Source organism: Theropithecus gelada, chromosome 12 (assembly GCF_003255815.1).
Source record: "Theropithecus gelada isolate Dixy chromosome 12, Tgel_1.0, whole genome shotgun sequence".
Classification (NCBI taxonomy): Eukaryota; Metazoa; Chordata; class Mammalia; order Primates; family Cercopithecidae; genus Theropithecus; species Theropithecus gelada.
Window position 1 is genome coordinate 79,232,606 of NC_037680.1, and position 26,449 is coordinate 79,259,054.

Consider the following 26,449-nt stretch of genomic DNA (forward strand, 5'->3'; position numbering starts at 1 on the left):
TCACCTTTTTAAAAACTGAGTACATAGATGCTGCTATTGCATGTAAATATAGTAGCTATTTGAATTTATGGGTTTTTTGGTTTTTTTTTGAGACAGAGTCTCACTCTGTTGTCCAGGCTGTAGTGTAATGGCATAATCTCAGCTCACTGCAACTTCCGCCTCCTGGGTTCAAGCGATTCTCCTGCCTCAGCCTCCAAAGTAGCTGGGATTATAGACACCCACCATCATGCTGGGCTAATTTTTTGTATTTTTAGTAGAGACAAGGTTTCACCATGTTGGCCAGGGTGGTCTCAAACTCCTGACCCTAGGTGATCCATCTGCCTCAGCCTCCAAAAGAGCTGGGATTACAGGCGTGAGCCACTGCGGCCGCTCAGAATTTATGTTTTTTACCTGATTATTTAAAAGATATTCCCTGGCCAGGCGCCGTTGCTCACACCTGTAATCCCAGCACTTTGGGAGGCCGAGGTGGGTGGATCATGAGGTCAAGAAATCGAGACCATTCTGGCCAACATGGTCAAACCCCGCCTCTACTAAAAATACAAAAAAATTAACTGGGCATGGTGGCACGTGCCTGTAGTTCCAGCTACTCGGGAGGCTGAGGCAGGAGAATCGCTTGAACCCGGAAGGCAGAGGTTGCAGTGAGCTGAGATTGCCGCCACCGCACTCCAGCCTGGGCGACGGAGCGAGACTCCGTCTCATAAATAAATAAATAAAATTCCCAAGTACAGATGTTTCTTGACTTACAATGGGATTACATCCCAATGAACTGATTATAAATTGGCTGGGCATGGTAGTTCATCTCTGTAATCCCAAGCACTTTAGGAGGCCGAGGCGGGAGAATCAAACTCCTGAGCTCAGAAGTTTGAGACCAGCCTTGGCAACATAGTGAGACCCCGTCTCTACAAAAATTAAAAAATTAGCTGGCTGTGGTGGCATGCACCTGTAGTCCCAGCTATTTAGGAGGCTGAGGTAGGAGGATTGCCTGAGCCCAGGAGGCTGCAGTGAGCCAAGATCTTGCCACTGTACTCCAGCCTGAGCAACAGAGCGAGACCCTGTTTTAAAAAAATGAAAGAAAAAAAGAAAAAGATCATGAGTTAGAAATATTGTAAGTTGAAAATGCATTTAATACATTTAACCTACTGAACATCATAACTTAGCCTAAACTATCTTAAATATACTCAGAACACTTAATTAGCCTACAGTTGGCCAAATCATCCAGTACAAAGTCTACTTTATAATAGATTGAATATCTCATGTGATTTATTGAATACTGTTCTGAAAGTGAAAAAAAGGAATGAAGTATGGTTTCTACTGATTGTTTACTGCTTTCACACCAATGTAAAGTTGAGAAATCATAAATCAAACCATCTGTAAGTGAAAGATCATCTGTATGCCTATACTATAATATTTTTACTTGAAGTGCTCTTTCACTGAATTCTGTCCTTCCCAGCATCTTCAGATATAACTTTGTTATTTAGGGTAGAAATTTGGTAGTAAGGAATTACACTGTTATTACTTATTCAGCTGTTTGTTGCTTCAGAATAAGGAAAAATTGAACCTATTTATTTCTTTGTAATAAGATCTCCCTGTGAATTTTTTCCATATTATAATAGCAATGCATGCTTATTACCAACGAAATAGCTGACCAGAAAATAGATACAGACAACTCAGACTTCACCAGAAAATTACTGTTAAGTAGTTTGTATATAGTTTTCATGTCGTTGGGAGGGCAGGTGGGATAGCACTGGCAATATGTGTGTGTAAATATCCATAGATTGACTATTTTTGTTCGGGTTTTAAAAATATATGTATAACTAATATCTTGTTGTGCTTTCCTTTGAGATATTTGCCTACTGCAGTATTCTGCCCAGGGCAGAATTATTGTATGTTCCACCCTCCTTCCACACCCAAATAAAGAAAATTAAAATGAGTACAGAGGGAAGTTTGAAAGGGAAAACCTGTCTCAAAAGGGCAGTCTATAGTTCTACCCATTGATTTGGTATTATTATATAAATATATTCCAGTGTTTCCATGAGTTTTCCTATATAAATATTAGTTCAAGATTGTACGACATATACTTATGTTGTGGCTTTATCCAGAGTAAGAAATGCAGCTCTTGCAGGAACTGAGTAGGAGCCAAGTTAATACAAGCTTTGGAAGACTGGAGAATAGGAAGTGGGTAAGGGAGGAAATGAGAAAGAAATCAACTCTGAGGTGAAGAAACTTGGTAATTCCTATTTTTTCTTCAAATTGTACTGGTGCTTAATTTTTTTATATCAAGGATTATTATTATTTATAGTTGCATTATTGGTGAAATTGCATTTGAATGCTCATTAATGAGAGTAATACATCTCAATACTGAGTCTATTTGTGCCAAAATACAAATCCTCAGTAAATGTATTGACTTTGTTCTTATTGCTCTGTTTTTCTCTATACCTAGGCAGATATTTTAAATTTCAGAAATTGTGCTATAGAATTTTTTTTCAGTTCCAGAGCTATGGTTTTATTTAATATAAGGTTTATATAAGATTTCCCTACATAAAAGAAAAATATAATGTAATTATATTTGGTGAGAGGCTTAGGTTAGATTCATTCTTTCAGTCAGCAAGCATTTACTTTGGGTCTACTCTGTGCCAAACCTTTTAAAGTCAGGTAAAAGATGTTCTCTTTCCGCCTTCATGGAACCTGTAGTCCTATGATAGGGATAAAAAAGCAATAGAAGGAACATAACACTACTTTGCTTCTATAAAATCAGAAAAACAAGTTTTCGTATCTTGGTGAGAGATACCACTTCCTTCACTTGTTTCTCCAAACCATTGTAAAACTATTTCTGGTTAGATTTGAAAAGCTGAGATGGGCTTAGAGATATGGCTCAACCTCAGGGCAGAATTGGAATGTGCTGTCACAGATTTGATCTGTTAAGCCACAGGAGAGCAGTTTAAGATTTACATTAAAATTTTGGAGCTCCATTAGTTTTTCACTGATACTTATTTTAGACAAGCAGACTTTTTTTTTTTTTGGTGTTTATACCAAATATTCCTTTCTATATTGCCTCCTTTTACAGCCCTATACCATAAATGAAGAAAAAAAAAAAAAGTGTGTGTTAGAATCTGAAGCGGCATCATGTTTGTTAGTTTAAATGTTTAATTAACTATACATGCAACAGGAGTTATATTATAAAATATATTAGAGAATAGTGATGAGTGTGAGTTGAAATTTTGATTTGTCTTTTTTTTGTTATTAGAAAATTAATGAACAGAAAAATAACACTACCTCTATATTTATGTGTGTTCATTTCATGTTCAGTAGTCCCTTTTACTCATTGATAAATATTTGAAATTATCCAAACAGATCATTATAAACCTGCAATTTCCCATCGAGATTTAAACAGCAGAAATGTCCTAGTGAAAAATGATGGAACCTGTGTTATTAGTGACTTTGGATTGTCCATGAGGCTGACTGGAAATAGACTGGTACGCCCAGGGGAGGAAGATAATGCAGCCATAAGCGAGGTGAGTGCATACAAAAGGTATCACACTGATGTGCTTTGAAATGATAATGAATTTAATTCAAACATCTACTGGCTGGGCGTGGTGGCTAATGCCTGTAATCCCAGCACTTGGTAGGCCCAGGTGGGTGGATCACCTGAGGTCAGGAGTTCGAGACCAGCCTGGCCAACATGGTGAAACCCTGTCTCTACTAAAAATACAAAAATTAATCGGATGCAGTGGCACGCACCTGTAATCCCAGCTACTCAGGAGGCTGAGGCAAGAGAATCGCTTGAACCTAGGAGGTGGAGGTTGCAGTAAGCTGAGATTGTGCCACTGCACTCCATCCTGGGTGACAGAGTAAGACTCAGGACAATTATCCTCATATACTGCCAGTTATAGAATACTAGGAATTACAAAATTAGGAAATATAAAAGACATCTCATAAAGGCCTTTGTAAATTTCATTAGTTTATTTTGGAACTCAATGCCATTCCAAGTCATTTTTACAAGCGTTAGGAACAAATTTGTAGGAACTGATTTTTGAGGCAAGGGTAAAGTTACCAAGTTGAAGATAACAGTCCACCTTCTGATAATCACCATTACAATGTGGAGCATATCCTTCCCAACTTTGTTCTCTGCATTCATATATACTTGTCTGTACACAACATATATATATTTTTGTGATTTTATTTATTTATTTATTTTAAGATGGAGTTTCACTTTTATTGCCCAGGCTGGAGTGCAATGGTGCCATCTCAGCCCACCGCAACCTCTGCCTCCCAAGTTGAAGCAATTCTCCTGCCTCAGCCTCCTGAGTAGCTGGGATTACAGGCATGTACCACCATGCCCGGCTAATTTTTTTGTATTTTAGTGGCTACGAGGTTTCTCCATGTTAGTCAGGGTGGTCTTGAACTCCTGACCTCAGGTGATCCACCCTCCTCGGCCTCCCAAAGTGCTGCAATTATGGGTGTGAGCCACCACACCCAGCTGTATTTTTTTTTTTTTTTTTTTTTTTTTGAGACAGAGTCTCTCTCTGTCTCTCAGGCTAGAGTGCAGTGGTGCGATAATGGTTCACTGCAAGCTCTGCCTCCCGGGTTCACACCATTCTCCTGCCTCAGCCTCCCCAGTAGCTGGGACTACAGGCGCCCGCCACCACGCCCGGCTAATTTTTTATATTTTTTTAGTAGAGACGGGGTTTTACCATGTTAGCCAGGATGTTCTCTATCTCTTGACCTCGTGATCGGCCTGTCTTGGCCTCCCAAAGTGCTAAGATTACAGGCATGAGCCACCGCACCCAGCCACTGAGCTGTATTTTTGTGAATTTTAAAAAATATTAAGTTAAAAAAAATATAAGTTGTATACATATTGTTTTGCAATTTTTTTCACTGTGTCTTACAGATTATTTATGTTGATATGCATAGGAAAGTCTAGCTCATTCTTTTTGATTGATTAATAGTATTCACTAAAATGGGTTTACCACAGTTTAATTATTCAGGAAGGGCATTTTATAGGTAAAAAATAAGTTATAGAAAGGTTTAATGACATGGTTAGGGTCAAATAACATTGACATGACTAAGATGTACATACAACTTCTGGTCTAATGTCTGTGCTTCAGAATATGCTACATTCTCTCTCTAAAATATATCACTCTAATTTATCAGGTTGGCACTATCAGATACATGGCACCAGAAGTGCTAGAAGGAGCTGTGAACTTGAGGGACTGTGAATCAGCTTTGAAACAAGTAGACATGTATGCTCTTGGACTAATCTATTGGGAGATATTTATGAGATGTACAGACCTCTTCCCAGGTAAAAACTACTGTCAAAAGTTGGTATGTTTTGAAGTGAAGCAGTTATATCTTCTTTCTCTACCTATAGTACATAACTCAACTTTTATGTAAGAATCTTTTTACTTTCATTTAAACCTTTAGTTCATTGCCATCTAGTGTTTAGAAACATTATTAGCAGAAGGATGCAAATTAGGAATTTCTTTTTTTAGCGTACTCTAGGTTTTCATCTGAGTGCAGTTTAATTAATTGCCAATAATAGCTTATCTAACTGTGTTTTGTTTGGTCTCTGATTGCTTTAGCAGTCAACATTTTCCTTGTGCACCATCTGAGTGTTTGAGACAAGCTACACTTAGGATGTTTACTGAGTTGACCCCATAAGGAATTAGAAGCAATGAACTATTTGTAAACACTTTTTCCTTTTCTTTTTTTTTCACGTTCCCTTTCTCCCTCCTTCCTTCTTTCCTTCTTTCTTCCTTCCTTCCTTCCTCTTCTCCTCTCACCTTATCTCCTTCCCTTCCTCTTCTTTCCTCTTCTTCCTTCCTTTCAATGAAAGAATACTCATTGACCAGATGCAGCGGCTCATGCCTGTAATCCCAGCACTTTGTGAGGCCGAGGCTTACGGATCACGTGAGGTCAGGAGTTCGAGACCAACGTGACCAATATGATGAAACCCCGTCCCTACTAAAAATACAAAAATTAGCCAGGCGTGCTGGCATGCACCTGTAATCCTAGCTACTCAGGAGGCTGACAGAGGAGAATCACTTGAACCCGGGAGGCGGAGGTTGCAGTGAGCCAAGATCTCGCCATTATACTCCAGCCTGGGCAACAAGAGCAAAACTGTCTTAAAAAAAAAAAAAAGACCAGGCACGGTGGCTCACACCTGTAATCCTAGCACTTTGGGAGGCCGAGGCAGGCAGATCACGAGGTCAGGAGTTCAAGAACAGCCTGGCCAATATGGTGAGACCCCGTCTCTACTAATAATACAAAAATTAGCCAGGCATGGTGGTGAGCACCTGTAGTCCCAGCTACCTGGGAGGCTGGGGCAGAAGAATTGCTTGAACCCAGTAGGCGGAGGTTGCAGTGAGCTGAGATCACACCATGGCGCTCCAGCCTGGGTAACAGAGCAAGACTCTGTCTCAAAAAAAGAGAAAGAATACTCATTCAAGTGAATGTTTGAGACTTACTTAAAATAGCCAAATGAATTTATAGTTTTCCTCCCCTTCTTAGGGATTACATCTAATGGTATCATCTAAAAACTTTGTAAATCTGGCATTGCATTCTTCTAGGTGTGCTATACAGATGATTTGATCTGTGTGGCCACTGCCTTTTAGGAATAACACCTTTGAAAGCATAGAAAAAGGAACTAGCATTGGACAAATTTATGAAATGGAGCTATTTAATTTAAAAAGATTAATAGGCCGGGCGCGGTGGCTCAAGCCTGTAATCCCAGCACTTTGGGAGGCTGAGACGGGCGGATCACGAGGTCAGGAGATCGAGACCATCCTGGCTAACACAGTGAAACCCCGTCTCTACTAAAAATACAAAAAACTAGCCAGGCGAGGTGGCGGGCGCCTGTAGTCCCAGCTACTCGGGAGGCTGAGGCAGGAGAATGGCGTAAACCCAGGAGGCAGAGCTTGCAGCGAGCTGAGATCCGGCCACTGCACTCCAGCCCCAGCGGCAGAGCGAGACTCTGTCTCAAAAAAAAAAAAAAAAAGATTAATAGTGGAGTTGAATTGTTTGGCTTTAAAGACCGCACTACACATTAGTTTATATATATCTAATATATATGTATTACACATATATATGTATCTAGTGTGTGTGTGTGTGTATATATATATATATATATAACTTTTTTAAGTGCCAGAGCCTCACTCTGTCACCTAGGCTGGAATGCAGTGGTGTGATCACAGCCCCCTGCAGTCTTGACCTCCCCAGGCTCAGGTGATCCTCCCACCTCAGCCTCTTAGTAGCTGGGACTACAGGCATGCACCACCAAGCCTGGTTCATTTTTATATTTTTTTTGTAGAGACAAGGTTTCACCGTGTTGCTCAGGCTAGTCTCAAACTCTTGGGCTCAAGTGATCTGCCCACTTCAGCCTCCAAAAGTGCTGGGGTTAGAAGAGTGAGCCACTGCACCAGGCCAAACATTAGTTTGTAATTCAAAAATATAATGAAATAAATCAGTGATTATTTAGATTAAGTACAGGTCAATCAGTTATCTAGAAGTATGTTTTCTAGTTAATTAAAAGTACAGAGATTCAATTGAGGCATTTTTGTGAAAATAGCAGTAATTGCAGTAGTATCAGCAAGTACTTTTTTTGGCCAGGTGTGGTGGCTCACACCTGTAATCCCAGCACTTTAGGAGGCCAAGGCGGGTGGATCATCTGAGGTCAGGAGTTCGAGACCAGCCTGACCAACATGGTGAAACCCTCTCTCTAGTAAAAATACAAAATTAGCTGGGTATGGTGGCGCATGCCTGTAATCCCACCAGTTGGGAGGCTGAGGCGGGAGGCTGAGGCAGGAGACTTGCTTGAACCTGGGAGGCGGAGGTTGCAATGCTGAGATTGCACCATTGTGCTCCAGCCTGGGCAACAAGAGCGAAACTTGGTCTCAAAAAACAAAATACCAAGTACTTTTTTTGTTTTGTTTTTTACAGACAGGGTCTCACTCTTGCTCAGACTGGAGTGCAGTGGTGCAGTCATAGCTCAATGCAGCCCTGAATTCTTAGGCTCAAGCAGTCTTCCTGCTCAGCCTCCTGAGTAGCTAGGACTACAGGTGCATGCCACCACGCCCGGCTAATATTTCATTTTTTGTCGAGACAGGGTTTTGCTGTATTGCCCAGGCTGGCCTCGAACTCCTGGGCTCAAGTAATCCTCCTGCCTCGGCCTCCCAAAATGCTGAGATTACAGGCATGAGCCACCACACCCATACCCAAAGTATTGTATTATTAGAACTTTGACCACAGTTTGGTAATTTCTTTGTTAATAGTCTCATGTAAGATTTTCGTTTCAGAAGCATGTCTGACTGAAATGATTTTTTCATCAGATTAGTATACTCCTACAAGCAATATTTTTTGAAAAACTGTGTTCAAAGAATGACTATTGCTTTTGATCTGATAAATAATAAAGAACGATATCAAATGTTTGAAGAGGGAAAGGCAATTAAATCTTGTTTTCAGAAGATTATTTTAGCAAATATATAGGATTAATTAAAATAGAAATAGAACTAGAAGGGGCTTAAAAAAGGAAAAAGAAATTGAGAGTTATTGTTTAATGGGTACAGAGTTTCAGTTTGGGAAGACCAAACAGTTCTAGAAATGGATAGTGGTAATGGTTGTACAATAGTGTGAATGTACTTAATACCACAGAATGGTACACTTAAAAATGGTTAAAATGGTAAGTTTTATGTTATGTATATTCTACCACAATAAAAGAAAAAAAAAGGAATAAGAAGAGAGTTGCTCTAAAATACCCTGTAATCTTGGATATGGAAATGGGGAGAGGCAAATCTGGGAGAAAATGCAGAGAAGAAATCTGTACTTGTGGTTATCTATTAAAAGAATGGGATTCAGGCCAGGTGCGGTGGCTCATGCCTATAAACCCAGCACTTTGGGAGACTGAGGGGGCGTGGATCACGAGGTCAGGAGTTCAAGACCAGCCTGGCCAACATGGTGGAACCGTGCTGTACTAAAAATAGAAAAATTAGCCAGGTGTAGTGGTGCGCACCTGTAATCCCAGCTAGTTGGGAGGCTGAGGCAGGAGAATCGCTTGAACCTGGGAGGCAGAGGTTGCAATGAGCCGAGATTGCGCCACTGCACTCCAGCCTGGGCGACAGAGCAAGACTCCATGTCAAAAAATAAAAAAGAATGAGATTCAAAGGAATTGAGAAATATTCAGAGGTTGGCTGGGCACGGTGGCTCAGGCCTGTAATCCTAGCACTTTGGGAGGCCAAGGCGGGTGGATCACCTGAGGTCAGGAGTTGGAGAGCAGCCTGACCAACATGGTGAAACCCCATCTGTACTAAAAATACAAAAAATCAGCCAGGCTTGGTTGTGGACGCCTGTAATCCCAGCTACTCGGGAGGCTGAAGCAAGAGAATTGCTTGAACCGGGGAGGCAGAGGTTGCAGTAAGCAGAGATCGCGCCACTGCACTCCAGCCTGGGTGACAAAGCGAGACTCTGTCTCAAAAAAAAAAAAAGTGAGGGTGAGGGTGACAACCAGAAACTTAGAAATATTGATATACATTAGAAAGATGAGTTAATCATGGATACTTTTTGATGGAGTATTGACAGATAACTAAATTTTTAAAGACAATTAAAAATAAGATGGAAATTTAAGATTAAAATGGTTATTTGGGAGTTGTCTACATAGAGATGGTAACTGAGAACTTATGAGTCGATGCACTCCTTTAACTGGACACATAAAAAGAAAGAAAAATAGGTGAATAATGACTGAATATTGGGGTACTACCCCCATGAAGTAGGTTAATTAAGAAGACAAATGATCAGAAAAATAGTGAGAAAACTGAAAAATCCTAATGCCTTGTAAGTCAGTATTCGAAAACTTTAAGAACTAAGATTTCAGTGTGAGGAAGCTGATTAAAAAATAAAAATAAAAAACCTCCCAAGATTGATGGCAATAGATGTAATTGAAAGGTCAAGAGGAAACAGAACTGAGGAATGATTTTTGAATTTGAATAGGAGTAGGTCATTGGTATTCTTAGAAGAGTTTCTGTGGAATATAGAAGACAGACATCATGTTACAGAGTGTATATAGGAGGGGAAAGTATTTTAAAAGCACAGTCAAGGGATATAGGGCACTCTTGAAAATTTTAACAATTAAATGAGGTGGAAGTAAAAAAAAAAGGATCATATAAATATATTAATAAACCTAGAGAATAGTGTATAATAGTTATAAAATTCTTATAAAACATTTTTTAAACTTTTATGATATACCTCAAAATGCAGTATGTGCTGTATTATTAAATGGAAACACTATGTAATGAAGGTTACTTCTCTATAAAATGTTAGTAAAATAAATGAATTATCGGTATTACAGAGGAAGAGTGAAATGCTACAAAGTTTAAACGGAAGAGGGAGAAGGAAGAAAAAAGGGAGAGATAGAAAAAGGAAGAAAGAATAAGTGTAATTTGAGAAGGGAGCTAAAAAGGGTCTCTAACTGATAGAGACATAGTTAACAAGTGGCAAATGGGATGAGAAGCAGGGAATGGTATCTGATAGTGCTAGATATTACCATAAGATATTTTGGGCAGTTCTAAAGAAAATGAGATTATAAACTTTCCTTGAGCAATCCAGTGATAGTAAGGAAATCCAGTAAGGTTTTAAGGAAATCCAGTAAGGTTAATATCTTTCATGATGATGATTTTTGTCATTAACATTCACCTTTGTATCTCTAATACCTAACACTCAGTTAGTGGTACACAAGTTTCTATTGAACAATTAGATTTTGAACTGTGAAGATTTAGTGGAAATTTATTTGGTAATTGTTAACCATTGCATTCATAAAAGATTGTGCTTCAATTTCCTTTAGCAAGTTTAAAAATTTTAATTTGGACCTAATTTTTTAAAAGAGTAAAATTGTGAATTTTTAGTTATTCTACTAAACCAGCATTTGAAAAAGAAAATAATAACACTTGGAAGGTATGTGTTTGTGTTGTGTGTGTGTCTCAGAGACAGATCAGATACATTAGTAAATATCTTGCAGTTCACAGATGGTATAGGGTAAGGTTTTATCACATGAGGTTTCAAGGAAGAAAGTTTTATACTAACTGGCATGATTATTAAATCCTTTAATTTTATCTCTCAAGTTCAATGTTGATGTTATTGATCAACACTAAGTATCTGCTTAAATGTTTACAGTATGTGAAAATCACTTGTATTTATACATAGGCAGTGTTAACAATAAACTTGGGCAATGCTGCATAGATAATAGAATTAATCTTTGTAAATCTTTTTTAATACTGGTGGAGGGCAAGTATTTATGGGTTGTTTTGAGTATTCAGATAGAAACATAAAAACTTAAATGAAACATAAACTTATTTGTAATGTGGTTTCCATCTGGGTCATTATAACTTTGTGTTATCTCCATGTGAGTGATATAAGGAAGGCGGCAGATCTGCATTGCCATTTTGCTTACAGGAAGTCTAAAACAGGATAGATAAATGACTTTTCCAAGGTCAAGATGAAGCCAAGATTAGTACCTAAATGCCTTATCCTCCTGTGTCTTGATGTTCTTCCTTCTAATTTATCTTGTCATTTTAATAGGGTGGGAGGATGGGTAAAGACACAGGAACAGTCTCTCATTCTGTGTTCTTTTCCATGATTTCTACTAGATCATTGGTTTTCTCAGTGTTGGTCCCAGGAGTCTTCTATGTGGTTCAATATATTATATACATAAGCTTAATTTTCTTATATTTTGTAAAAATCAGAAGCCTAACATCACAGTTGATTGTGTTTATTGGCAATGAACAGGGTTATTAAACAGTGATAAAATAGTTAATAATATTTAAGTACATGATCTAAATACTACCTGTTAGTTAAAAGGAATTTTTAGGGCTGGGCACAGTGGCTCACACCTGTAATCTCAGCACATTGGGAGGCTGAGGTGGGAAAATCATTTGAGGGCAGAAGTATGAGACCAGCCTGGGCAACATGGCAAGACCTTATCTCTAAAAAATATTTTTAAAAATTTGCTGGGCATGGTGGCACACTCCTGTAGTCTTAGCTACTAGGGAGGCCACTTGAGTACAGTAGTTCAAGTTACAGTGAGCTGTGATCATGCCACTATACTCCATCCTGGGCAACAAAGTGAGACCGTTTATTTAAAAAAAATTTTTTTAAAGTATATTGACGGCCGGGCGCGGTGGCTCAAGCCTGTAATCCCAGCACTTTGGGAGGCCGAGGCGGGCGGATCACGAGGTCAGGAGATCGAGACCATCCTGGCTAACATGGTGAAACCCCGTCTCTACTAAAAATACAAAAAACTAGCCGGGCGTGGTGGCGGGCGCCTATAGTCCCAGCTACTTGGAGGCTGAGGCAGGAGAATGGCCTGAACCTGGGAGGCGGAGCTTGCAGTGAGCCGAGATCGCGCCACTGCACTCCAGCCTGGGTGACACAGCGCAAGACTCCGTCTCAAAAAAAAAAAAAAAAAAAAAAAAAAAAATAAAGTATATTGACTTTTCTTTCAAATGACCATTATCATAAATATTTTTGTAACATCTGATACAGTCTGGCTGGACTATAATAGAATCAATGATGTAATGAGACATAGTGACTGTTCAACCCACCCACTTATATTTGGTTCTGTAGGCATATTTGTTATACTGGGTCCTGGACTTTTTCCTCATCTTTACCCGCCTCCATGGGATCAGTGTTCAGGCATGTTTTCAAGTATTAAGTATGCCTTATAAACATAATAGTCTTTTTTCCCTGAATTTAGTAATACCAGAAACCATTTAAAAATACCTATCCATCATTGAAACTACCATTTGATTTATCAACAAATATTTGAGACTATTCTAAGCAAAGCATTTATTAATAATGCATTAGACTGGGCGTGGAGGCTCACACCTGTAATCCCAGCACTTTAGGAGGCTGGAATACCTGAGGTCAGGAGTTCAAGACCAGCCTGGCCAACATGGTGAAACCCTATCTCTACTAAAATATGGAAATTATCCAGGCATGGTGGTGTGCACCTGTAATCCCAGCTACTCGGGAGGCTAAGGCAAGAGAATCAGTTGAACCCAGGAGGCAGAGGTTGCAGTGAGCCGAGATCATGCCACTGCACTCCATCCTGGGCAACAGAGTGAGACTCCATCTAAAAAAAAAAAATCATTAAACCTACAACAACGTCTCTTTAGGATTTCCAAATGTGCCTGAAGGGGTTCGAAAAATAAAAAGATTGTGACACAATTTTTTTGCTTACTTGGTATCAGAAATACCCCTGTTATTCTATCATTTATGATAATTGGAAATTTTATTCTGTCATTCTTTTCTACAAATCCACAGGGGAATCCATACCAGAGTACCAGATGGCTTTTCAGACAGAGGTTGGAAACCATCCCACTTTCGAGGATATGCAGGTTCTTGTGTCTAGGGAAAAACAGAGACCCAAGTTCCCAGAAGCCTGGAAAGAAAATAGTCTGGTAAGAAAAAACTAAGTTATTAAAGAGAGGACTTATGACTAAATATGTTTTAATGTTGTTTAAAGCAGAAATAGACTGTTAATAATGTTATAATGTTAATAGTTTTTGGAGTTGCCTAATGCCAGAAATCCAATTTGATTTTTATGATGTTATACGTTTTCAAATTTTTCAATATGAAAAAAAGTCAGTTTTTAGTTCCATTTTGTTTTTTTCCAAGCATAAAGTACTATCTAGAGAGAATAACTAATGTGTCTTAAGTTTGCCAGATTAGGTAGCAGCTGGATTAATTAACATATTAATATTTTAAACATTATTGAAATTCTATCTTACTCTCTTGAGAATAGTACCAAAACTGTTAAGTAGTGCAGGCTTACATAATCAATGGCTAATGAAAATTTAGGCTAGACCTGAAAAAAACCAAGGTGCAACCTATGAATTATGCTTATTAAAAACATAATTCGGCCGGGTGCAGTGGCTCACACCCGTAATCCCAGCACTTTGGGAGGCTAAGGCGGGCAGGTCGCCTGAGCTCAAGAGTTCACAACCAGCCTGGGCAACACAGTGAAACCCCGTCTCTACTAAAATACAAAAAATTAGCCAGGCGTGGTGGCATGCGCCTGTAGTCCCAGCTAGTTGGGAGGCTGAGGCAGGAGAATTGCTTGAACTTGGGATGCAGAGGTTGCAGTAAGCTGAGATCGTGCCACTGCACTCCAGCCTGGGCGACAGAGTGAGGCTCTTGTCTCAAAAAAAAAAAAAAAAAATACATATATATATATATATATACACACACACACACACACATATATATATATACTTCACGACAATGAAATATCTTCAGAATCCCCTGCCATTTGCGTAAGTTGTTATTACAACACTGAAAACATCTTACAAATTAACAAATACACACTCGTAATCTTTTAGTATAAATAGGATAATCTAATTATCCACTATCATTTCTGAAGTTCTTTTTTTATTTAAACACATTTTTTTAATGTCAGTACCTCTAGATGTATCTATTTCTCTCCATTTGGTCAGTATTCTATTGATAAAATCATATAACCATTCTTTTGGATGATATATGATAATTATTGTATTAAAAAGGAAAATCCTACCTCTCCCTACTATCACGCTCCATAAGTAACTCCCTTTAGCAATCTTTTGGGTTTTCTTTTTTCTTCCAAAAGTTACCATTATAACTTCAAATTCTCTATTCTTATCTCTCGTTTACTTTCTCCCAGTTTGTAATATTCTATTATTAAATGATTTATGTTTTGTCTGTAAATTCATCTAATATTTAAATAAAATAACATGAGAAATTTGTAGTATTATGATTATGTAAGCATTCACTACACAAGAAAGGATTGTGCTTGGATTTATAGTAAATAAAAATTCTACATTAGTTACTAAAATCTCCCCTGTGCTTTGGGGAGAATGTTTCAAGTTATCATCCATCACTTGAGCCCAGGGGTTTGAGGCTGCAGTGAGCTATGATCACGCCACTGCCCTCCAGCCTGAGTAAGACCCTGTCTCTTTAAAAAAAATGTCATCAAGTCCCAGCTGCTCAGGGGGCTGAGGCAGGAGAATTGCTTGAACCCAGGAGGTGGAGGTTGCAGCGAGCCGAGATCGTGCCACTGCACTCCAGCCTGGGTGACAGAGCAACACCCCATCTCAAAAAAAAAAAAAGTCATCCCATCAAATGATTTCTTTTTGGTTTCTTGTCATCTTTCTTTGTCTTGTTTTTAGGCTGTACTCAGAAGCAGCATTAAAAATCTCACGTCATTCTCTTTCTTGTAAACGATTTTTTTTTAAATGAAGTTCCTCCTTAAGTAATGTGTACTATTATGTGTATAGTGGTAAACATCATGAATCCTTGCATGTTTAAAAATGTTTTTATCTTGCCCTCACACTCGAGTAATAATTTGGCTGGATAATAGTTTCAGTGTCATAATTTTCTTCACAACTTTGAAACTACTACTCTATCATTCTCTAGCCTATATTCTCCATGTGCTCTAGGCCCTACTCTCCAGTCTAATGAGAATTTCAATGCCAGCCTGAATCATTTCATTGCTTTTTGTTTTGTTATATTTTTGTTTTATCCTCTTAATTTGTTTTTCTCTATAAGTTTTTAAGACTTTACCACTAGAATTATGTAATTTCACCTTGATGTTTGTGGGCATGGATCTTTACACACATTTTGCTTGGCACTGGATAGGTTTTCAGTTTGAAAATTCAAAAGTTTCTTAAATTCAGAGGAATTTTCTTTTCCTTTTTTTTTTTTTTTTTTTGAGACAGGGTCTCGCTCTGTCATTCTGGCTGGAATATAGTGGTGTGATCATGGTTCACTGCAGCTTTGAACTCCTCGGCTTAAGCTAGTCTCCTTCTTTAGCCTCCTGAATAGCTGAGACTTCAGGTGCATACCACTTTGCCTGGCTTTTTAAATTTTTGGTAGAGACAGGGTCTCGCCTTTTTCCCAGGCTGGTCTCAAACTCCTGAATTCAAGCAGTCCTCCTACCTCAGCTTCTCAAAGTACTGAGATCATAAACATGAGCCATCATGCCTGGCCTGGTATTATTTTTTAAATTATTTCGTACCTTTCAATTCTTCCTTCTGAAATTCCCACTAGACAAATATTGTACCACATGGCATTCTAGGAATCATTTTTTTTTTCCTTGTATTTTCCATTTTTTCTCCCTGTATGTTTTTCTTCCTCCCTTCCCTCTCCCCCTCCCCCTCCCCTCCGCCCCATCTCCCCTTCCGCCTCCCCCTCCCCCCTCTTCCCATCCCCTTCCCGCCCCTCCCCACACACCTGGCCTCCCTTACTACATTTTTTAAGATTTACTCAGCTTTATCTGCAAATGACTCATTTAGTTTTCACTATTACCCTTGTATCAGTTATCTATTCATTAAAGTTTTAGCATCCACAATCATATTTATATTTCCAGAAACTCTTGTTTGCCTTTTCCATAGCAGTCTGTTCTTATTTTCAGAATGTAATAAGGGTGATTCATTCTGAAGATGTTATTTTTACACTTCATACAAATTAATTTTCTTGACTATAATAAAAGGACAAAAGGTGAAAAATAAGCAACTAAAATTATTTTACTATATATTTTCACATTTCAATTTTATATTGTCTTGGTAGGACTAGAATAGTATTTCAATTTTGGATCCTGACTTAAGTGGGTTGACGTCATGTCAGAGAAAGGCTAAAGACACATTATATAGTTCCCATACAGATTTAGAATGAGCACTGTCTTCATTGGTTATCTTAGTAGGTTACTTTCAAGTTTGGCTTCTGTTTCGAGTCAGATTGAAATCTTTAAGTATGTGGCAATTAAAGAGCCTATTGTCAAGCACGGATGTCCAAGATTGCTTCCAAAACTATACTCCCTGCTGTGGGAACTGGGACAGATCTTTAAGAGGTCCCTGACAGCAAGTGAGAGGCTGAATACTTTACTAGAATTCATCAGAGGTGCCAGCCTCACAATAGAGTATCCCTAAAAGAAAAATCTGTTTGTGAAATTTTATTCTAGTAAAATACAACCTCATCTTCCTTAAATTGTTTTATTTCACCAGCGCAAATGGGATCTATTATTTTGAAATATCTCTTGGCAACCCTATATGAGATATGCATCATATGCATATTTACCTGAAAACTTTTTACTTCCAGTATAGAGTAGGTTGCCAAGTAAGGAATTTATAATACTTGGTTCACTTCCAGGGAATCCATTTAAATCTAATGTGCTACAGTCAATAAACTGCTTCTCTGCAGTGACAATCCAATACTAGAATTAGGTAGCAAGTGCATAGTTTATAAAAAAAGAGAAATGCAGCTATATCTAAAGAAGCCATTTTTACTTTCACAGTTTCATTGAGATTAAGAAACATTCCTTTGGCCCGGCGCGGTGGCTCACGCCTGTAATCCCAGCACTTTGGGAGGCGGAGGCAGGCATATCACGAGGTCAGGAGATGGAGATCATCCTGGCTAACACGGTGAAACGCCGTCTCTACTAAAAACACAAAAAATTAGCCGGGCGTGGTGCTGCGCGCCTGAAGTCCCAGCTACTCGGAGGCTGAGGCAGGAGAATGGCGTGAACCCGGGAGGCGGAGCTTGCAGTGACTGCCGAGGCCGAGATCGTGCCACTGCACTCCAGCCTGGGCGACAAAGCGAGACTCCGTCTCAAAAAAAAAAAAGAAACATTCCTTTAATACTAAAACTTAGAATCTTTCAAATATTAATGAATAAAAAAACTAGCTTTAATTTTATAAACTACCAGGGACTCAAACATAGTTTAGTCAATAAAGAGGGGAAGAATAGTTTCCTGATAAAAATGAAAGCATAGAAAATAGTCTAAAGGAAATACATGAAAATGTTAAACCATAGTTACTCTGAATATTGGGTTAATAAATGACTTTTTCTTCCTACATGTTTCAGAATTTACAGCAAAAATGAACTGCTTTAACAATCACACACACACAGTTTTGGAGTTTTTGTTTTTCTTTTTGTTTTTTGAGACAGAGTCTTGCTCTGTCACCCAGGATGGAGTACAGTGGCGCAATCTCAGCTCACTGTGGCCTCTGCCTCCTGGGTTCAAGGGATTCTTCCGCCTCTGCCTCCCTAGTAGCTGGGACTACAGGCACGTGCCACCATGCCTGACTAATTTTTGTATTTTTAGTAGAGATGGGGTTTCACCATATTGGCCAGGCTGGTCTCAAACTCCTGACCCCGTGATCCACCTGCCTCAGCCTCCCAAAGTGCTGGGATTACAGGCATGAGCCACCGTGTCCGGCCAGGTTTTTGTTTTGTTTTGTAGAGACAGGGTCTTACTATGTTGCCAAGACTAGTCTTAAACTCCTGGCCCCAAGCAGTCCTCCCACCTCGGCTCCCAGAGTGCCAGGATTATAGTCATGAGTCAACATGCCTTGCCCCAACACAGTTTAATTTTGTTTTATGTTAAAATATTTTAAATTGGTAAAATAAAAAATTATAGGCCACGTTTATTTTAAAGTGGCTTTTTTTCTCCTGCATAAAATGTTCAGGTATAATTTGTTTAACTGTACTACCATTCTTCATGTTTTCCATTCTTTTCCAGTTTTTTGTCACCCGTACTATAGTACAGGGAGACAATAATAGGTCACTGTAGCCTCAAACTCCTGAAGTGCTGGGATTATAGGTGAGAGCCCAGCCTCTTTTCCAAATGTTTATACTCCATTTCTTAGTCTGTCTTGAATTCTTTTCTCTCCCTTGTTAAAATCACTTGCCTGGCTTTTCTTTATTCCTTAGTGTTAGTTTTGTATGACCTCTTGTAATCAATGGTTTTATCTTAATATATTTTCACATAAAAGGTGGCAACTTAGCCAAGCACAGTGCCTTCTTAGCCAGGCACGGTGGCTCACCCCTGTAATCCCAGCACTTTGGGAGGCTGGGGCATGTGGATTACTTGAGGTCAGGAGTTCGAGACCAGCCTGGCCAACATGGTGAAACCCCATCTCTACTAAAAATACAAAAAATTAGTTGGACGTGGTGGCAGGTGCCTGTAATCTCAGCTATTCAGGAGGCTGAGGCAGGAGAATCACTTGAACCTGGGAGGTGGAGCTTGCAGTGAGCCAATATTGCACCACTGCACTCCAGCGTGAGCAACAGAGTTAAGATAATGTCTTAAAAAAAAGAAAAAGAAAGGGGGCAACTCTTCCTCAGTTCATGTTTGCCCTCTAGTCTTTCCTTTTGAAGAAATATATAGAAATATATACATTTCAGAAGAAACGACCAGTTCTTTTCACATATTTTTAGTTTTTCCATTTTCTCTTTTGGACAAAATCTACAGACTTCTTCTGTGATGTAGAATTCAACATTTTAAATCCTTTTTGTCTGACACAACCCACATTAAGGAATACAACTTCAGCCAGGTACAATAGTGCACACTTGTAGTCCAAGCTACACAGGAGGCTGAGTGAGAAGGATCGCTTGAACCTAGGAACGTGAAGCTGTAGTAAACTGTGATCCCACCTGTGACTAACCACTGCACTCCAGCCTGGGCAACATAGTGAGACCCCATCTCAAAAAAAGCACAAAGTTTACATCATTACGTAGTATAATACTTAACCTTACTACCTACTCTATATCCTAGTGTTTTCTGTTCTAGTCTGGAGCATTTCAGTTTTGGTTAGAGTTGTTTGTTTTAAACCACTGAGCTGGTTTTATGACCCACCGACGAGATCCAGCTTGCATTTTCCTTCCTTTGGGTAGGAAAGATTGAAAAAGTTCCTTGTTTATCTTTTCTATTCTTTTTTTTTCCCCCTACTTGTCTTTCCTCATCAGTGTTAATAATGTCACTCCCTTTAACTCATTTACACAAGCATTAAGGTATCATTATTTACCTATTCCTAGAGTTGGAGTCCCCTTCCAAAGGATGCATCAGATTTTGCCTAAATATTTGTTTTCCATTCTGATTTATTCTCAATTTTTTTTACATTTAAAGAGCTATAATTGATAAACTGCACATATTAAAGTGTACATTTAGGTATGTTTTGATATATGTATACACCCATAAAACCACACAGTCATGATTATGAACATGTCAGTTACCCCCAGAAGATTTCTCGTGCCGTTTTGTAATCTCTCCTCAACTTTCTCTATCCCCCATGAGTCCCCAGGCAACCACTGATCCACTTTCTGTCACTAGAGATTAGTTTACATGTTCTAGAATTTTATATAAATGGAATCATATAAATGTACTGTTTTCTCACTTCTTTCAGTATAATTATTTTCAGATTTATTCATGTTCTTATGTGTATCCATAGTTTATTAATTGCTGAGTAGTATTTCATTGTATGCATATGATACAGTTTGTTTGTCTATCCACTCGTGATAGATATTTGGTTTTTTTCCAGTTTCAACTGTTACAAATAAAGCTGCTATGAATATTCATGTACAAGTCTTTGTATAAACATATGGTTTTATTTGCTTAGGTAAATACCTAAGAGTAGAATGGTTGAATCGTGTGGTAGGTATATGTTTAACTTTTTAAGAAACTGCTGGTTTTTATGGCCGGGCGAGTGGCTCACACTGGTAATCCCAGCACTTTGGGAGGCCGAGTCGGGTGGATCACCTGAGGTCAGGAGTTCAAGACCAGCCTGGCCAACATGGTGAAACCCCGTCTCTACTAAAAATACAAAAATTAGCTGGGTGTGGTGGTGCATACCTGTAATCCCAGTTACTCGGGAGGCTGAGGTTTGAGAATCGTTTGAACCCAGGAGGCAGGGGCTGCCGTGAGCTGAGATCGCACCACTGCACTCCAGCCTGGGTGACAGAGCGAGACTGTCTCAAAAAAAATAGAAAAGAAAAGAAAAAAGAAACTGCTAGTTTTCTAAAGCGGTTGTACCATTTTACATTCTGGCCAGCAGTGCATGAGAGTTCCGGTTTCTCTGCATCTTTGCCAACACTTGGTATTGCCAGTCTTTTTAATTTTAGACATTCTTTTTTGGGGGTGGTGGTGGGAGTACACGATCTCATTGTATCACCCAAGCTGGAGTACAGTGCTGCCATCATAGCTCGCTACAGCCTTGACCTCCCAGACTGAAGTGATCCTCCCACCTCAGCCTCCTAACTGGAACCACAGGTGTGCACAACCACATCCAGTTAACTTTTTAAAATTTTTGGCCTGGCGCGGTGGCTCACGCCTGTAATCCCAGCACTTTGGGAGGTCGAGGCGGGTGGATCATGAGGTCAGGAGATCAAGACCATCCTGACTGACATGGTGAAACCCTATCTCTACTAAAAATACAAAAGCAAAATTAGCCGGGCATGGTGGCGGGTGCCTGTAGTCCCAGCTACTCAGGAGGCTAAAGCAGGAGAATGGCATGAACCTGGGAGGTGGAGCTTGCAGTGAGCCGAGGTCACGCCATTGCACTCCAGCCTGGGCGACAGAGCGAGACTCCATCTCAAAAAAAAAAAAAAAAAAAAAAAAAATCCCAGCACTTTGGGAGGCCGAGACGGGCGGATCACGAGGTCAGGAGATCGAGACCATCCTGGCTGACACGGTGAAACCCCGTCTCTACTAAAAAAATACAAAAAACTAGCCGGGCGAGGTGGCGGGCGCCTGTAGTCCCAGCTACTCGGGAGGCTGAGGCAGGAGAATGGCGTGAACCTGGGAGGCGGAGCTTGCAGTGAGCTGAGATCCGGCCACTGCACTCCAGCCTGGGTGACAGAGCGAGACTCCGTCTCCAAAAAAAAAAAAAATTGTGGAAATGGAATCTTACTATGTTGCCCAGGCTTGTCTTGAACTCGTGGCCTCAAATGGTCCTCCCACCACAGCCTCCCAAAATCCTGGGATTACAGGCATGAGCCACCATGCCCAGCCTAGATTTATAATTATTATTTTATGCTTTTCTCTCTTAAATAAGAAAAAAGGAAGAGTCTGGATGTGATAGGTCTCGCTTGTAATCCCAGCACTTTGGGAGACCAAGGCAGAAGGATCATTTTGGCACAATGGTGCCTTAGCCAGGCACAGTGATACTTGCCTGTAGTCCCAGCTACTCAGGAGGCTGATGGAGGAGGATTGCTTAGGTCCAGGAGTTCAAGGCTGCAGTGACCTGTGATCATGCCACAGCACTCCAGCCTGGGCAACAGAATGAGACCCCTTTTTTTTTGTTTTTGTTTTTAAAAAGGAGTTAGAAACCAAAAATATAATAATAGTGGCTTTTATAGTTACCTAAGTAGGCTTTTGGGTTCTACTTGTTGTCTAACGTCCTTTGAGGACTCCCTTTAACATTTCTTGTAGGGCATATCAGCTTTTCTTTTTTTTTTTTTGAAACAGAGCTCTGTCACCCAGGCTGGATGACATGCAGTGGCATGATCTCAGTTCACTCCAACCTCCGCCTCCTGGATTCAAGCGATTTTCCTGTCTCAGCATCCCAAGTAGCAGATATAGATATATACAAGTCTTTGTATAAACATATGGTTTCATTTACTTAGGTAAATACCTAAGAGTAGAATGGTTGAATCATGTGGATATTTATAAACAAACCTAGCCTATTTTTTAAAAGGGAGTTAAAACTAGCTTTGCCCTGGCCAGGCGCGGTGGCTCACACCTGTAATCACAGCACTTTGGGAGGCCAAGGCAGGTGATCACGAGGTCAGGAGTTCAAGACCAGCCTGGCTAACATAGTGAAACCCCGTCTCTACTAAAAGATAAAAAAAAAAAAAAAAAAAAACAAAAACAACCAGGTGTGGTGGCAGGCGCCTGTAATCTCAGCTACTAAGGAGGCTGAGGGAGGAGAATCGCTTGAACCCGGGAGGCGGAAGTTGCAGTGAGCAGAGATCGTGCCACTGTACTCCAGCCTAGGCGACATTGCAAGATACCATCTCAAAGAAAAAAAAGAAAAAAAAAGACTAGCTTTCCCCAAAAGGGAGACTATTGTAGGGAGACTATTGTTCATTGCTAATGAATAGGAATACTACAGAATGGGATTGTTTTTTATACTACTGTTTTGGAACTAGTTTAAAGAAGAGATGTCTATAAGTTTTAAGGTTGGAATGAGGCACTCTTTTTTTTCTTCTTTTAAGGCAGAGTCTCACTCTGTCACTCAGACAGGCGTGCAGTGGCACGATCTTGGCTCATTGCAACCTCTGCCTCCCAGGTTCAAGCAATTCTCCTGCCTCAGCCTCCCAAGTAGCTGGGAGTACAGATGCAAACCACCATGCTGGCTTTTTTTTTTTTTTTTTTTTTTTTTTGAGACAGAGTCTCGCCCTGTCACGCAGGCTGGAGTGCAGTGACTTGATCTCGGCCCACTCCCTCCGTGGTTCAAGCGATTCTTCTGCCTCAGCCTCCCAATAGCTGGGACTACAGGCGCGTGCCACCATACCCAGTTAAGTTTTGTACTTTTAGTAGAGACGAGGTTTCACTATATTGGCCAGGCTGATCTCAAACTCCTGACCTCGTGATCCACCCGACTTGGCCTCCCAAAATGCTGGGATTACAGGTGTGAACCACCACACCTGGCCAATTTTTTTATATTTTTAGTAGAGATGGGGTTTCACCATATTGGCCAAACTGGTCTCGAACTCCTAACCTCAGGTAATCTTCCTGCCTCAGCCACCAAAGTGCTGGGATTATAGGCGTAAGCCACTGCGCCCAACCAAGCACTCTTAACTGGGGGTAAAGGAGAAAAGCTCACCTAGAGATAGAAGATAGCCAAATGCCCCCAAATTCCATCAAACTCAAAACTTATTTTTGAAGCAGAGTTAGTGACTGTTGATTGACATAATATAACTGTGAATTAACAACAATGACCTAAACCTGTGGCCTTGAAGAAACATCTGCGACTTATTGTTGCTTTTACCTTAATGAATAATTCTTCAGGGAGTTGAGGTAAATCCTGCTTGTTTACTTGTTCATCACCTTTTGAGAATGTTCCTTTACAAATCCTTGAAGCCTAAAATATGTTATTATAGCTATGTAAAATATACTGGTTAAGGTAATTGATTTTTCTTTTACCTCATGTTGTGAACTGAAAAGTTCAGTATATATTTTTTTTAAAGATACACGGTTTGACATGTACTTTGTCTTACAGGCAGTGAGGTCACTCAAGGAGACAATCGAAGACTGTTGGGACCAGGATGCAGAGGCTCGGCTTACTGCACAGTGTGCTGAGGAAAGGATGGCTGAACTTATGATGATTTGGGAAAGAAACAAATCTGTGAGCCCAACAGTCAATCCAATGACTACTGCTATGCAGAATGAACGGTAAGACCCTAAGGGGTGTGGCACCTGTCAATCAATAAATAACAGAAGACCCAATAAATAACAGAAAATAAATACCTTTAAACCAGCCTAATGGTTCAATGATTATCTCATACAGTCTAAAGTTATCATTTTTCTTTCAATATTCCTATTCTTCTATTGAACATTTTTGTTTGGTACGAGTGCGAGATGAAATCTGCATTTTTTTATATGTAAAGGTATAGTGAAAGAAGTTAGTCTTTCTCTATTTATGGTCCAACTTTCCTGCAATAATAAAGGTAAAATGTTTCCATAACTTCAAAAGTTCATAAGCACTTCTATGTAAATTGTCTCATTTATCCTTTGTTGTTACTATTCCTTCTTCCTCTGCTTTTTTTTTAAGTAAATGGAACTATGAACTTGCCTATCTAACCACTGTTTCACTGACACTAAGGTTTCTAGACTTCCTATCTAATGCTCTTTCTTATAGAGTATACTACTACTACTTTTACATGAAAGCAATTCAAAGGTCTTTCTAGTCCATCATTAATACTACTTTACAAGACTTTTTCTTTGCTAGAACTATGATTTTTGGTTCTAAATAAAAAGGCTTTTTAAAAATTCCTACAATTTGGAACTTTCTATGTCTGTATTTCTTTGTTCCATATTTGGGGTAAAAAAGCCTTTGTATGACTCTGTCATTTTGTCTAATACATGTTTAAAACTTTCAGAAAGGCATCCAGGAAAGGGTTACTGGAGAAGATTGAAATAAAAATAAACTCGATTCTTGAAACTTTTTTTTTTTTCCTGTGTGGTTTTTTGGGGTTTTTTTGTTTGTTTGTTTGTTTGTTTTTTTTGTTGTTGTTTGTTTGTTTTTTGGAAACTGAGTCTTACTCTGTCCCCCAGGCTAGAGTGCAGTGGCATGATCCTGGCTCACTGCAACCTCTGCCTCCTGGGTTCAAGCGATTCTCCTGCCTCAGCCTCCCGAGTAGCTGAGATTACAGGCATGAGCCACCATCCCCAGCTAATTTTGTATATTTATTAGAGACAGGGTTTCACCATGTTAGCCAGGCTGGTCTCAAACTCCCGACCTCTGGTGATCCACCTGCCTTGGCCTCCCAAAGTACTGGAGATTATAGGCGATAGGTGTGAGCCACCGCGCCCAGCCTATTTTCTGTTGTTCCAATTTGTGAAAGCCATTTGTATTAGCCATAGGTCAAAAATTTGGTTTGCACTACTTTTGTATAAGTTAAATTAGTTTCGGTTATAAACTCTTACACCTTATATATCAGCAAATCAAGAAAGTTAGACACTGGCTATTCTAATTATAAATTTTTTCACTTTACACATACCTGAGGACCGTCTTCTGCTTTCATCTCCCCTCATCTCTGTATTTCCCATGTCCTCTAGTATGATGTTTATACCTCTCTCAAAAGTCAGCTAAAGCTTTTATTTTGAATGCTTTCAAACTTTTCTTGAATGGTAAGAAAAAAAACCCTTGATGGCCCACCTTGATTTGGCCATTTTTTGCCTCCTGTGTCATTCGGCTCAACCTTCTGCATGCATCTTCTCATCTCCAGTCTCTACTAATAATTTCCCCAAAATTATAATTCATCCCATAGTTACTCTAAGTTTTATTTTACTGAATTTTACCCTCCATGTCTCCTTAGCTTCCTTTTCTTATACTGTATAACAACTTTTTCTTCTTTTCCTCCTGTCATCTCCCTTATAAATAACGGACATTCCCAAGGAATGACAATGACAGCAAAGAACCCATGATAATTGGAGAGCAATTCTGAATCTTTGATCCTTTATTTGAACATCATATTCTGCCTTATACCTTAGGCTCAAGGACTTTTACTGATATGACTCAGACTATCCCAGAAAGATATGCGCCATTACTAGGGTTTGCTTCTTAATGGAGGCCTTTGGAACAACCTAAAAGCTTATATTCTTTTTACCATTTGGCCATTGGAACTTAATTGATACCATAACTTTTGAGTAGGCACCATGCATCTAGAATTATGGAAGTACAGAAAACATATACCATGGTTCTTCCTCTCATAAAACATAATGTCTAGTTACATGAATATACATTTCATAAATATATATTTAATGATGTTACACAACTATAGGGGAGATTTTTAAATTAACTCTTATAAACCAAAATAATAAACATTTATAAAAATTATATCTGATCCACATACATTTTTCAGTAGGCTTAATTCATGTATAACTAACACTTATCAAGTTATTAATTGACACTTGATTATTTGATTAGACTTT

The 26,449-nt window shown here is 39.4% G+C and overlaps 1 protein-coding gene across 1 annotated transcript in view; it reads left to right on the plus strand.

Annotated features, from left to right (window-relative positions):
• The window catches only part of BMPR2 (bone morphogenetic protein receptor type 2), a 202,059-nt gene that overhangs the window by 167,354 nt on the left and 8,256 nt on the right, over positions 1 to 26,449 (plus strand). Inside the window, exons 8-11 of the mRNA XM_025404320.1 lie at positions 3,352 to 3,512; positions 5,152 to 5,299; positions 13,306 to 13,442; positions 24,015 to 24,187. Of these exons, the coding sequence (XP_025260105.1) occupies positions 3,352 to 3,512; positions 5,152 to 5,299; positions 13,306 to 13,442; positions 24,015 to 24,187 (619 nt within the window). The remainder of the gene's footprint in view (positions 1 to 3,351; positions 3,513 to 5,151; positions 5,300 to 13,305; positions 13,443 to 24,014; positions 24,188 to 26,449) is intronic.